At 40.0% G+C, this 14,938-nt stretch overlaps 1 protein-coding gene across 3 annotated transcripts in view; it reads right to left on the bottom strand.

Annotated features, from left to right (window-relative positions):
• CDH18 (cadherin 18) overlaps positions 1-14,938 on the bottom strand; it is a 193,610-nt gene that overhangs the window by 126,796 nt on the left and 51,876 nt on the right. For 2 of the 3 annotated variants that reach the window (XM_075706161.1, XM_075706162.1), the window contains exon 3: positions 14,770-14,889. The exons of the other annotated variant lie outside the window; for it this stretch is intronic. In XM_075706161.1, coding sequence (XP_075562276.1) covers positions 14,770-14,889 — 120 coding nt within the window. The remainder of the gene's footprint in view (positions 1-14,769; positions 14,890-14,938) is intronic. 3 annotated transcript variants of the gene reach the window in all.

Below are 14,938 nucleotides of genomic sequence, written 5' to 3'. Positions count from 1 at the left end.
ACTCTTCCTGTGTGGTACAGCCCTAGTAAAAATGAAATTTTCACTAATAATTTAGGATCTTTTAAGTAAAATACCTGACTTGGGAGGAAATGTAAAGGACATTTGGTTTTGATTTATTATTCTGCTTCTGCCTAGGAATATGTGTCAGCTGCTACATTAACCATTTTTAATTTCAAGGCCTTGAAATTCACACTGATGACTCCCCTCAGAAAGAAAGGATCTTCAGAGTCAAAAGAAGAAAATATTAAAACGACAGCAGCATTGTGGCTGTCATCTGACAACAGCTGTTAGTTGTATTATTAATTGAAAATGAATCAAGAAGAAAAAAATCTTATGAGATTTTAGCAGCCTAATACAGTGCTCAGTGAATGCAGTAGATACCCCACAACTAAGTTTAGAGTGTTCCTAAAGTCTTGCCAGGGAGTGTCTATTCAAAATTCCTGCAAAGTCAGATTAAACCACGTTCAAATGAAAGAGATCTGTGGGTCTTTTACCTCTTGTATGGTTAGCTGATCAGGACAAATACTGTCAATTCCATTTATTTGAGTGTTTGCTTCAACAGAAGGTAGGTGGTAATGGGTATCTGACATATAATCCAGTGAAAAATTACTATCCCTGGAGGCCACTCCTATGAGAAACAAGAAGTTAATTGCTCCTCCTATCTTTAAAGAAGAATACATCCTGAGGGAAGCACATGGATGGTAAATATGTATCACCCTCTCTTCAAGCCATGCCAAAAAGTCACAGTCTAATCGTCTATGTTCAAATTTGCAGTTTTTAAGATGACATTTTGCATCTGCACTTCTCTGAAAAGAAGCAACTACAGAAACAGATGTTTCAAAAGCTTTTAAAATTATCAGACGAAGATTTCATGTACATTTCCTTCATTTGTTTCAGCAGTCCATATTAAAAAACAATCCACTTGCAAGATCTTTATCATGGAAATACTCCCAGGGAAAAAGAAGGTTCTACCTGAAGGTAAGTGGAAAGTCAGAATTTACAAGAATGATGAATATCCAAAAGCTCTGTCAAGAAACAGTATTTTAAAAATAATTACACAAGACAAATTCAATTGTACTACACATGTACTTCGTATTACTTTGCACTCGCTTGTAGTTTCCTGACTGAATAGGATATTAGCTGAACAAGGAGATGGTGTCTCAAAATAAACAAATCTACATGTTGAATGGGAAATGAATGTTTCTGTACTTTAATGTATAACTATGTTAAAAATATTAACAATGGTGTAGTGTAACAGTAGTCTACCATGTTCAGAAAAGATTGTATTTTTCCAATATTTTTTTTTACCTTCCATCTTTTGTGATAGTTTACTATCACAAAATGAGATTGAGATTTTTACATTACCAACTTATATATCTATAACTAATAATTTGTCATGGCAGCGATTACACAAAATAATTTGCAGATACACCTTATAGCATTTTGTAATGTGTTGTATTATTTTTATTACCTTATTATACCTTTCAACTGTTGTTTTATCAGAGCATTCTGAAACTCCTGCAGAACATGCTGCACTACACAAACTTGAGGTCAGAAGCAATATTTTTGGAGTCATTTCCAAAACAATTATACAGTACTTTATGTCATTTTTTTCAGAATCAGAAGATGCCATTATTGACATATATTGTCAACACCACTGAGAATACCTCGGCCATAGTATCACACCTGAACCAAATCTAATCTATTTAATAAAACAGAGGCTTATTAAAAATATCCAGAAGGGCCTTTATATGTGAGTACAAAGTCCTGTAAAAAAACAACAGGATGAGTTTTGTCTGCTTTTCCTAATTTGAAGCAGGGTTTTTTTTCTTTTCTCCCAAAGTACAAAGTAAGCCAGATATTTATCATAAAGATGTCCACTTTGAAAATGGAGGCTTCCTCTCTACATCACAGAAGGGCACCGTATTTAAGTAAATGCAAAGGATTAGAGAAGTAAACATACTCGTATGTTCTTTCAGTGATTCAGTTGCTTTTACAGAACATTATGGCTTAGATGATTAATCCATTTCGCTATATTAACTTTTTATCAGAACTGATTACAAATGGATTAAAGCCAAGACTTGGGAAATACATTCAAGTGAAATGACCTGCATTGTGTTATCAGTCCTTGCCATTTCATGTTGTAGACAAAAACCTGGAGAGAATCTCATCATAAGGAGAGATTTCTCAGGAAGAAACAGCCTTAGCTGGTAAGTCCCTCATTTTATTTTCATCTTCTATTCAAGTAAAGTGAAGTCTAACTCACATGGCGGTTAGATATATAGGGAATTGTTGCATTTTCTGCGTGAACACTTTCAGATGCTATCTATTGATCTAAAATGTATTTCTTGAAAGAACAGTTTGGGATAGAGCAAAACCTCATTTAATCTACCTTCTTCCCTTAGGACTGCTTCTGTGATGGCTATATCTGCTTCGGGGACTGCAAGTGCTTTACTAAATTCCAGGAAGGCTTCTACTCTTACACCTTCCCTAATGTTACAGATGGAATTGAATTTTTCCTTGCAAACATCATAAACATGCTCTCAAAATACTATGTAACAGAAACACTAAGAATTTTACAGAGCAGCTAAGGAAAAAAGAGGAACAGCATCTTTAGAATATTTTAATGATGTGATCATGACCACAAATGTTATAAAAAAATTCATGCTTTAATCCTGAAATGTCTATCAAGAGAAAAACAAGACAAAACTGTATGAAAAGAAAACAAAAGACTTCCTTGGGGACGGTCCTGGTTTCGGCTGGGATAGAGTTAATTTTCTTCCTAGCAGCAGGCATAGTGCTGTGTTTTGGATTTAGTAGGAGAAGAATGTTGATAACACGCTGATGTTTTTTAGTTGTTGCTGAGTACTGCTTATGCTAGTCAAGGACTTTTTCAGCTTCCCATGCTCTGCCAGGCGCACAAGAAACTGGGAGGGGGCACAGCCAGAAGAGTTGATGCAAACTGACCAAAGGGCTATTCCATACCATATGACGTCATGCTCAGTATAGAAACTGGGGGGGGTTGGCCGGGGAGCAGCGATCGCTGCTCGGGAACTGTCTGGGTATCGGTCGTCGGGTGGTGAGCAATTGCATTGTGCATCACTTGCTTTGTATATTATTATTACTATTATTATTATATTGTTATTATTATTATTTTACTTTATTTTATTTCAATTATTAAACTGTTCTTATCTCAACCCAGGAGTGTTTCTCACTCTTACTCCTCCGATTCTCTCCCCCATTCCATCAGGGTAGGGGGAGTGAGCGAGCGGCTGCGTGGTGCTGAGCTGCTGGCTGGGACTAAACCACGACAGGGACCTAAATTAAAGACCGCAGACTGGGCTGCAGTCCTCTGCAATGGGTAGCAAACAGAGCTCCGCTTCTCCCTCTTCCAGTGTGACAATTTTCAATGACAAAGGCTTTATCTAATGTTTAAAATATTGCATAAGGTATGTACTGGCTGGGAATTTGAAAACCTTTCTTTTGCCTGAGCGATGGGTTTTGCTTATGGGTTTAAAAATGTGAAGAAAAATATCCACCTTGCAGCCCTTTGTTGACAACACCACTTGCACCAGTGTCAGGGCACCGCAGGGGCTGGCAGCTCCCTGGGGCCAGGGGGGGTCCCCAGGTGGGCGATGGCAGGGCCCGGCAGCCGGGGCCCATCCCACCCCCAGCCAGGAGCAGGGCGGCCAGGGGCACCGGGGCAGCCCCAGCCCCGGGCATCGGGCACCTCCCTGGGGACAAGGACCTGGCTTGGCAACATCCAGGGCAGGGCAGGGCTGTGGGGAGCTGGAGACCTGTCCTGCTGCGGTGCTGCTGGGGCAGGGGCTGATGGCCCCGGGGGGCTGGCATGGGGTCCTGGGCCACGGGCAGGGTGGGGGGTCCTATTAGTGGACTCCAGACCCCGACAAGCAGAATGGCAAGTCTATACAGAAATTTGGAAAGAGCAAATAAAGACAGCGCCTTTGATTTGACAACGTATCTGTGTGCTTTTGTCATGTAAGCATTCCAGTTCCAGATATGGTGGTGGACAAATGCTGATTAATCCGACCCTCAGAAAAAAAGACCTAACTCCTACTATCATTCACCAATTAAGTTGCAGAATACATGTGTAAGCAAAGATAAGTAAAAAGAAACTAGTACTGAACAGTATTCTCTCCTGGAAATTAAGTTACAGAGTCTCAGGAAGTCTGGTTATAGTCTCTCCTAAATTTTAAATGTACAAATATGCTAGCAAATCATAAAGACAGTTACAAAGACATGAGGTAAATTTGCTGGTTATTGTGTTTCACCAGCAGTCTTAAAGACCAAACAAAGCCCACTGTACTGCCTCTGCTGCTGCTTTTGGGCTTGACAAAGCTGGCGAGGGAATGAAAACACACTCTGGGGCAAGTTCAGAAAAGATGGACACCACCTAAGGGAAACCAGGAAACCTTATTGTCAGGCTTTGTTCCCCGTTCACACAGGCAGTGACGTTGTGAAGGATGCAAAGTCGAATATTGAAGGGAGGACAAATGCTGACATACAGCTGGTAAAAGGTCAAATTTCCTGGAGAGATCACAGGTTTGTCAGTGGTTTCTGAAGGTAGTTTCTTTTTCCCTTCCTATTCAGGTAAGAACTGAATCACAGAGGTTCCCCAAATGTCATCTTTGTTATTATCGTATTTTAAAACTGGTGTAAAACTGGTTCATAAATACCTTGTGCTTGCCTGCTTTTTAAGTAGATAGTCAATAGATATGGAGCTTGTGTTAATTTTATAAAGCTACTGTTCTGTTTTTCTTAGGAGGTATCTCAACTGCAGATGAATTGGTTTTGCTGGATAACATCTCTTGAGAAGCGTTACCTTTATACGTAATCTTTGGAAAAGCATCATCACCATACTAGGTTTGTTTTTCTGTATAGTTTATTACAAGACAAGATGTTATGAGCCACTTTTATTCAGATAGTACCTGAAAATGTATGCATTGTTCTAAAAGATGGAAGACTGATGGGAAAACAGATGCATGCATATTTATTGATCTAATGTAGATTATGCATCAATTCTGAGAGTACCTACGTTTTTAAATCACAGGATTTATGTGCATTATAAAAACCTATGTTTGTATGCATCTACTAAAGGAAACAGTATCCTCAATCAATTCTGTATGCCTAATTTCCTTTTCACGAGTCTACCGCTACTGGTCTTTTCCCTGCCTCCAGTGTGAATTAAATGTAATTTCTCAAAATATGAAAGGCAAAAATGTGAACTTACTCAAACTTCTTATTAAAGCAATAGCATTATTAACACAATATATTTGTAAAAAACTCATAAAATAGAGACACAAGAAGTTAAGCCATTTAATAGATATATAACCAGTATGTCTCCAACCATAAGCAGGCATCTTAGCATTACCAAACTGGCAGATAACATAGCTTCTGGAATAGTACCTCAATATTGCTCCCTCTCATTTTCATTGCCACTGCAAAGTTTCATTGCCACCCTTTAACTGCATTTTTGAAATTATTATCCTCAATAATACCAATACCCACAACAGCTCGTGAAAGGGAAAATTAAATTGGAAAAGGGAATGTGGATCAAGCAGCAGAGCTGTGTATGAATTAGGCCACCTCTACAAAGTTCCACTTAATGCTTTGCTCTGTATCTTCATCTCAGTCCCCCAGCCAAAAATTTAAGGGGGGAAAAAAAAAGATTCAGTGTCCCAGTAATTCTTTCTTGTAGAACTTGGGATGCCAATAGTAACCTATTGTCTAGAAAAATGACACTTGTTAGCACAATTAAAGGCAATAAAGTCACTGCTTAATTCCAAAACAATAAAGACCGATCTGTAATGCTAACATGTGGACTGGTCCTTAGGGGCAGAGTCTTTAAAGAGTCTAGTGCATTAATCTTCTGAGTCAGTGTCCTGGCTCTCATCCCAGTTGAGCTAAAAATTACGGTAATGTGTTTGTGGCTTTAGGGTGAAATCTTATTCATTCCCTTTCCCTGAAGTTAAACACATTTTATCACACATGTAATTTTGACACTTTGTTTGAATGGAACATCAGCCTTCCTTGTTTAAAAACAAAGAACTTAAAATTAATGGTTCACATATCCCTTGTGAAAAGTTCAAAGACACGGAGAGAAACACCTGTTCATAGAAGTAATCCTATTCTGAAAAAATGGACATCTTACAGACACTTGCAATGGACTGCTTTTCTCACACCAAAATCTTTAACTTTTGTAATAGACACAGCACAGTATTTTAGACCTTCAGAAAACAGCAGGCTCTTTACTATCCTCCCTACATCTGAAAAGATGTGAATGTCTAGAAGTATGGATAACCGAGCTTAATAAACATTAACGTTAGGAAACTTTCTCCAATATCCCATAGAAGGTAAAAGCAAAACCTGGCAATGTTGAGCAGATAGCAATTTTACACCTCAGCGAAAGACTGTAAAGGATGTGGCAACAGAATCCAGAGTATATGATCATGTATATCTCACTGCTTTCACATCAGGACTTTAAATCTGGTTGAACAAATAAATATAGTGCTTCATCAGTGTACTGCTTTTGGCTGGGACAGAGTTAATTTTCTTTGCAGTAGCTAGTACTGGGCTATGTTTTGGATTTGTGACCAAAACAGTGTTGACAGCACAGGGATGTTTTAGCCTTGCTGAGCAGTGCTTACACAGAGTCAAGGCCTTTTCTGCTCCTCACCCCACCCCACCAGCGAGTAGGCTGGGGGTGCACAAGAAGTTGGGAGGGGACACAGCTGGGACAGCTGACCCCAGCTGACCAAAGGGATATCCCACACCATATGATGTCACGCTCAGCATATAAAGCTGGGGGAAGAAGGAGGAAAGGGGGATGTTCGGAGTTACAGCACTCGTCTTCCCAAGCAGCCATTACACATGATGGAGCCCTGCTTTCCTGGAGATGGCTGGACACCTGCCTGCCAATAGGAAATAGTGAATTAATTCCTTGTTTTGCTTTGCTTGCATGTGTGGTTTTTGCTTTACCTGTTAAAATGTCTTTATCTCAACCCATGAGTTTTCTCACTTTTACTCTTCCAATTCTCTCCCCCATCCCAGTGGGGGGGGCGGGGAGTGAACAAGTGGCTGTGTGGGGCTTAGCTACCTACTGGGGTTAGCCCACAATAACCAGGCATTACGCTGTAAGTGTGAAAATATATCTGTATATTTACATATGAAAGGTTAAAAATAAAAAGGGTGTCTACCAGCAAAAGGAAGGCAGTTACCATATTGAAGCAGTCCTGGTTAGGAAGCCAAGATGATAATATGATCTGGGAACATGCCAATTGCCAATTAGAAGTTACAGAAGCATGTGCCAATTTTTGGGGTTTTTTTTTTTTTGGAGGGTAACTTGTGGCTGGACAACACAGATTGTCCACAGTAGTTGTTCACAACACCAGATGATGAAAGAATAACAAACACAGAAACAAACAAAGCCGAACAACCAAGCAATAGTTTCTTCTCTATTTTTGAAATCAATCTCCAATACACATGGTCCATCCCATAGGAGAGGGGAATCAAGGTTAGAACATCAGGCAATCTTTTTGCCCTTCCTTTTCTGCCTCCTATGCCTGTCCTTTTTAACTATATGATTGATGCTGGAAGAGAGAGTGGTGGTAGGTAACCAGCAAAGAAAGTATTGTGCCAGAACACTGGCCCTGACGAGTGATTGATCCACCTTCTGCTCCTCACAGTCCTGCTCCAGCAGACAGACCACAAAATCTCCTGGGAGTGGATGGCAAAAATTGCATCAGGATATACAGGCCCAGCAAATATCAGTCACCATAAGAAACACTGCACTAGGTTGTAGAGACCTTTGCTCTGAAGCAGTGCTGCTGCTTTGGTATTATCCTTACTACAGATATTCAGCACACCATTTTGCCCCTGCTCTTTGTGCACTTTTCATTAGCAAGGACTCTTCTGTACAGTTTCCATGATAGTGGAAAACAAGGCCTAAACAACAAGGTTTCAGTTGTACCAATGCCCTCATAAAATCTTCAACTGTACCAAAACAGAGCCCTTAGAAAACTAAAATAAACAGTTCATTGTTCAGCTGCTCGTATCTCTCTGCCCATTCATCTGATGGCCTAAGTTATCCTTTGAATAACTCTGGGGAACACTGCAACAATATATAAATATTTTGAACACACAAGAAAACTGTGAGAATTGAGTCCATTGTTCACAGTAGATTCTTATCTGGGATACCATGACAGACTGTTCTAAAGCATGCAAAGGGTGCTCTTCCTTGTACTGGAAAGTCTATGCAATTCCTCTTTATGCCAATTTAAGATATTTTCTCTAAAATAAGGAAATGAGGTAGACCTTAATCCATTAAATCCATAATTATTACCTTCGTACTAAAAGAACTTCATTTTAACAGATTTCATTAATTAACAATTTTTAAGCATTTGTATTTATTTAGTAGTATAAAATCTGTGAATAACTTTATAATATAATCAATATTTTTTTCTTGTTTCCCAGAGGAATACACACGCAACCTTAAAACTACACTCTACATATTATAATGCCACAAAATCTGCCATTCCTATATGAACTATGGCCAAGAACTTCTAGAAAAGAATAAGAATAATAGTTACAGATGAGGGCAAAATTCTTGAACTTCAGGGATTGCTCATCTGGTGTTCATGAGGCACATCTCTATATTTGGAAGCATCTATTCAGCCATTGACTGTGTTTATTATTTGTATTGTGCTCTCAGTCAGGAACCAAACTACATAAGTAGCAAATAGATAATTTCTTATAAGGATGCTTGAAGCCATTGTTCATATTATTGTGAAGACAGAAAGCAGAGGGAGGTTGACAGTCTTCTCACACTTCATAATTAGTCTGCACTAATTTGCAGTGACGTTCTTTCATAAATAGGCATACATATTTCTTTACTATTTAATATCTTCAAGTAAAAAAAAAAAACAAGCCGATAAATGATTAAGAACCTTGTAATACTACTGCTGTAACAGCAGATCATTATAAATACAAATAAATACAAATATCTAATCTTTTTTCACAGTCATTCAATTCAATGATAAATTTCTCTCCCACCCCACCAGTGTCTACATCTCAGTTCAAAACTGAAATGAATGAGGTTTTTATCTCTTATTTCATCACTGTTACAACCATAACCACTGATTTGGAAGGACAAATGCCTCACAGATTAATTCACTCTCTTATGTTCCGTTCAGAAAGATTGATGTATCCGGGAAGAGCTGTGTGTAGCTAACATCCTCCAGATACAGGTTTACTATGTAAGCAGTAGAATTGGGACTATGGGTTTCACTTTCATTCCCGAAGCATGTGGCAACTGAAAGTGGGCTGCTACAGCTGTTAGAAAAAACCCACAGTCTAATTTGAGGTTTCCCCGGGAAAAAATGAACTTCTGGGGTTAGGTTACCAGTCTGTCCTGGTTTTGGCTGGGATAGAGTTAATTTTCTTCCTAGTAGCAGGCATAGTGCTGTGTTTTGGATTTAGTAGGAGAAGAATGTTGATAACACGCTGATGTTTTAGTTGTTGCTAAGTACCGCTTATGCTAGTCAAGGACTTGTCAGCTTCCCATGCTCTGCCAGGTGCACAAGAAACTGGGAGGGGGCACAGCCAGAACAGTTGATGCAAACTGACCAAAGGGCTATTCCATACCATATGACGTCGTGCTCAGTATATAAACTGGGGGGAGTTGGCTGACGACCAGCAATTGCTGCTCAGGAACTGTCTGGGTATCGGTCGGCGGGTGGTGAGCAATTGCATTGTGCATCACTTGCTTTGTATATTACTGTTGTTATTATCATTATTATATTGTTATTACTATCATTACTATTTTACTTTATTTCAATTATTAAACTGTTCTTATCTCAACCCAGGAGTGTTTCTCACTCCTTCAATTCTCTCCCCCATCCCATCGGGGTAGGGGAGTGAGTGAGCGGCTGCGTGGTGCTTAGTTGCTGGCTGGGGCTAAACAATGACACAGTCAAATGTTGACTGTTGCTGTTTGATGAGCCACACGTGACATAGGCAAAGAATAGGCAGGGATAGATCCTACATCAAGTTCATGGATCAAAAGACCTCATGTTTTGGGAAAGGTGGGGTATTAAATTTGTAAATCAAACTCCCAGGAAAAATTTTCATGTCTTTTTGGGCATTTCAAAAGATGTTCAGAGTTATATGGAGAGAAGGAACCATATTAAAATACCAAGTATATTAATAAATTATTTGCTCTGCTCTTCACTGATAACTTATTTTATTTTGTCTTTACAGTGAGGTTAGTGGTACTCTAAAAGGGTAAGTGACTCATGTTTTCTGGGTTTCCCTGAATATTCTGATTTAAAAAATCATATAATCCTATACACATAATCTTTGCAAATTCACCTAGGATCTAGAGATTGACTTCTTCTCTCTCTTTCAGCAGCATTTTTAATACATACTTATTCATAAAAATGCAGCAGAATATTTTGCTGCAATTGGGGAGGAAAGCAAACAGGAACCAACACAGGCTGTCACAGCTAATTACTAATTATGTAGCTAATTACTATTACAACCCATAGCTATACTAAAGGTAATTAATAAACACAAATACAAAACACTTCCTAGAAAGCCATTCAAATTCAAAGGATTTTGAAAATCCTACACTTTATGTTATACATGGACAGTAGTTCTGATGTTCACAGTCAACAACATATTTGCAGCAAATTTCTACACAGACTTTACAATTCTTACTCGCCTGGGGGAAAAAAACCAAAACAAACCAAAGCAAGACACAGGTCCTAGACCCAATCACCTGAAAAACTGAAGATTGCTAGGGGTTGCCAAATCTGGTAGCCTGATGGAGGTGAGGTTGCTGCAGCTCCCTGTTTTAAATCAGTGATTTCGAAGCAGTAGCGAGGCTGAGCTGGTGTTCCCAAGAGGCACACACACAGACGCAGCACATACATGCAGTGGGCAACACACAGATAAAAACACTCAGCACTCAAACACAAATGGCACAAACAGCCTCATCCTTCTCTGGCTGATCAGGAGGAAGGATGGTTTAGTTGGAAATACACACACGTACTCAACATGGATCCCTCCTGTAACTTGCCTTAGACACTCGGTCTGCCCAGTAGCTGGCACCTGGATCCCCCATCTCCTCACTTGCTGGCACTTGGACATACAAGTCCGCAGCCTGCAGCTCCCCTCAAGCTGCTCGTACAGATCCCCTTTTAATCCTGGACACGCTCACGCATCCCCACCCACCCCAGCAGGCTATGGATCCCCCAGTCACAGGCCTTAGACGCTAAGTGTATCCAGAAACTGGCCCTGGACCCTCCGGCCTCCCAGCTACCTTGCATGCCCACTGACACCCCCATATATACATTATGGGCTCTCAGTAGCTGGCTTTGACACCCAGGCTATCCAGGAGCTGGCTCCTGGTTCCCTGGTTCCCCTTGCCTCGTGCACAGAGACACACAGGTGCACACAGGCCTTTCAGTCAACCCACAGACCACGCAGTCGCTCCTGTAGTCAGTGTGGACCTCTGGACCCCTACAACAGCTGCCTTGTGAACCCTCTGGTCTCTCCAGCATCCAGCCCAGACTTTTTGCCACGTGGATGCCTGGCACCCAAGCCACTCATCCGACTGACTGGCTACTTCAGCCTGATACTCAGTAGTGATCCCACACCCCTGCAATACGCGCACACTCTATACCCTCCAGTTTGCTGGCACCATGGACACACGGGACCCTCTGACCTGTGGGCCAGCTCCAGTTGCTGCCACTTAAACTTCCAGACCCACATACATACGGAGTCCCTTTACTCAGGAAAATAGAAGTGGAGCATAAAAAGATACAGGACAGACTGTGCTGATCAAACACAGGGCACAACTAGATAATGGTACTGCGCAAGAGCCTGTTTACACAGGCCTGGCGCCTTTTATCCCCTTATCCCTCTATTTTTCCTTGCTTTTTCCTCCCTAATCCATCTCAGTCCCTCCCTTTCCCTGCCTGTGGTTCTTCCTCTAACCATCCCAGAACAGATCTAGTACAATACCATAATGCTCTTCCCTGCATCCCGTAATGTGACCCATACCCCCGTGGGCAGTCGCTCCCTCAGCCTGAAGGGTGACCAGTTCAGCATCTCCTGTTGACTCCTCATGATGAACCCATCAGCTCTGGCCCATGGGCCTGAGGCTCTCCTGGGGCAGCCCTGGGACGAGCCCAGGCTCGAGTCCTTAATTAGGGCAGAGGGGTTACTCTCCCAGAGCTGCACCTCTGCCCTCCTTTGGGCGTGTAGAGAGGAGCCTTTTATCAGATAAACTAGCAAAGATGTTCTTCTGCCAAGAATACAGCTTTTTTTTACTTCAAAGTTTGTAATTCGGTGCTGGCCCACTATTCCATTTTAGACATATGAATTCTAAAATCCTATTTAAACTATTCTAAACTAAGCTCCTAAAAATCCATAATTTTAAAGTCTTCAGACAGTAAGTTGTTTAAAACTAAGTTTAGGCAGCACTAAGCTAGAAGCAGAAGACTTCTTAAGATGAGTATTCACATTAGAGCCATGAACAGCTTGATGTCTGCATCTGATAGTCCCAAGAAGCTTTACTGATAGCCATAAAAGATCCTTCGGCTTCACAAACGTTACATTCAGTCATGACTGTTGGGACCTTTCTCTGTCTTTTTCCCTGTTTTGGCCCTTCTACCTCTTTCTTGTGAAGGAAGTTTGTGCATGTCACGGTAAATTCAGAAAACTTCCAGATAAAATATAACTAAGATGGAATTGAACAATTCATGCCTTAGGAAAAATAGGTCACAGAAATTCTTGCAAATTCAGAAGAGTGATGTTTTTAGAAAGTGAGTGTCTTAAACAGCAGAAATTCAAAGTGAAATTTCATAGCAAAACACTCTATTCTTCAAGACTTTCCCATCATTTCCAATATTCTCCTTCTTCCCAAATTAAATTAACTGCTATTCTAGAATTATAAAAAGACAACTTATCAAATCAAAAAGCCTTCTCCCTTTTTTTTCACTGTTTCACTGTCTACTTACCTCATAAGGTATTTATTCTTTTGCCATCTTAATAGACTAAGGTATCAGAAACATTTTCATATTCTACACACATATTAAAAACAGTTTATGTTCATAAAGTGTTATTAAATCCCTGTCAAGGCCTAAGGCTTGGGGAGTGAAAATACACTCCCATCTGCTTTCTTTATAACACACAAACAGTGATATAACAATACTATTTTCGTTTGTGATACAGACCTGATACTGAGAATATCCATTGTGATTCTTCACCGACTGAATAGCAGCTCCAGATTACAAGCTCCACAGCATTATCAAAAGAAAAAAATATAGGCCATTGCCTCAGAGTCAGAAACCAGAAGCAGAAATGTAGACCAGCGTTGCATTTCTAAGTAAAACAAGGGCAGAGAGAGCTTGAGCACTGCACCACTGATTTTCCATACCTCTCAGCTGTTAACGTGTACCTCAGCGTGGTTTTTGCCTGTGCCAGCTGGTACTCTGCCAGACTGTACTCACACATGGCTGGGTAAGGTGTGCGCCAGCCGTCGTTCCCGAAACGCAGCATGTATGAACAGGCCTGCATCAGGTTTGCCTCCCAGCAACTTATATAGTCCTCCAACACGATCCTGCCAGGCTTTGCACTCTTAGGCCTTTCTAACATGAGCTCACAAATTTATAGAATAATTTAGGTTGAGAGAGACCTCCAGGGGCCATCGAGTCCAGCCGCCTACTCAAAGGAGGCCTAACCTCAACACTAGCTGAGATGGCACAAATACACTTCTCTTGGTAATGAAGCAAGCGTACACCTCCAAGTTCCACAGAGACTAACGTATACAAGCAAAGACACTGAAATGTAAAAACATTACAATGAAAACTATTCACACTATACGTACTTCATTTCAGCACATTTTAAAGGTCATTATTCTTCCCCACAGTTAAGTGTAGGGGTCACTATATTTCATTCTTTCCTCTCAGTATTAAAGGTTTGATATAGATAGGGAAAAATAGTTACAAAAATACAGATGAAGAAAGTACTTTCTTAAATTATATTTCCTCATTATTAAGGACTAAAAATGCACACTAAAAATATACCATCATATTAGTATTTAAGATAATGCTTTTCAGAAAATCCACAACTAGTAACAACCCCCATCCCGAACAGAGATTTCTTCTCTCTTTAAAGAAACCAATTTGGATTCATTATACGTAACTTACACTTTGTGGAAAGAAAGGAGAGGGCGATGCATAGAGTTTAAGTATAAATATTTCAGCTTATTCTATTTCTTGAATCATAGAATAAATTTTCAGTGAAATGGCAATACTGCAGTTTTATAAATACAAGAATGATATTAATTTATTATATGTGTTGAAGCACACATTCAATAATACACCCAAGCCTATCCTTCAGGCAAAACAAAGCATTTAAAATCATAATGTATTAGGCACACTTGAGTCACTTCCTAATCAGAGGCTTGAAAAGATGAAAAAGTGCTATTCCAGTTTGGCTGAATGGCTCACATCATGGCATGAGGCAGAATTAATTCTGTACACAGTAGGCTCATTTTACTACTCAGCAAAACATACCAAGTCCTAAATTTCATAGTGTTAAAGCAAGAAGTAGGATATAATAGGAATTAAAAAAAAAAAAAAATCCCACCCACCTGCGTTTTGTACATTGGATTTCATCTACCAGACTTAGTTAACTTCAAATATTAGCCAAATCACACTGACAGAAATATAAAAAACCCACCTGTTTTAGGGTCAACAGAGAAATATGGCTGTCCCTGAAGAATACTGTACACTACTCTGGCACTGTTTCCATATGTAGGGTCATCTGCATCTGTGGCTGTCACCTGTAGAACAGATGTACCTGTATATACAGGAGAATAAAAGTTAGTTGATAATAAATATAATTTTCT

Source organism: Pelecanus crispus, chromosome 2, assembly GCF_030463565.1.
Source record: "Pelecanus crispus isolate bPelCri1 chromosome 2, bPelCri1.pri, whole genome shotgun sequence".
NCBI lineage: Eukaryota > Metazoa > Chordata > Aves > Pelecaniformes > Pelecanidae > Pelecanus > Pelecanus crispus.
This window is presented reverse-complemented; position numbering and strand designations above follow the sequence as displayed.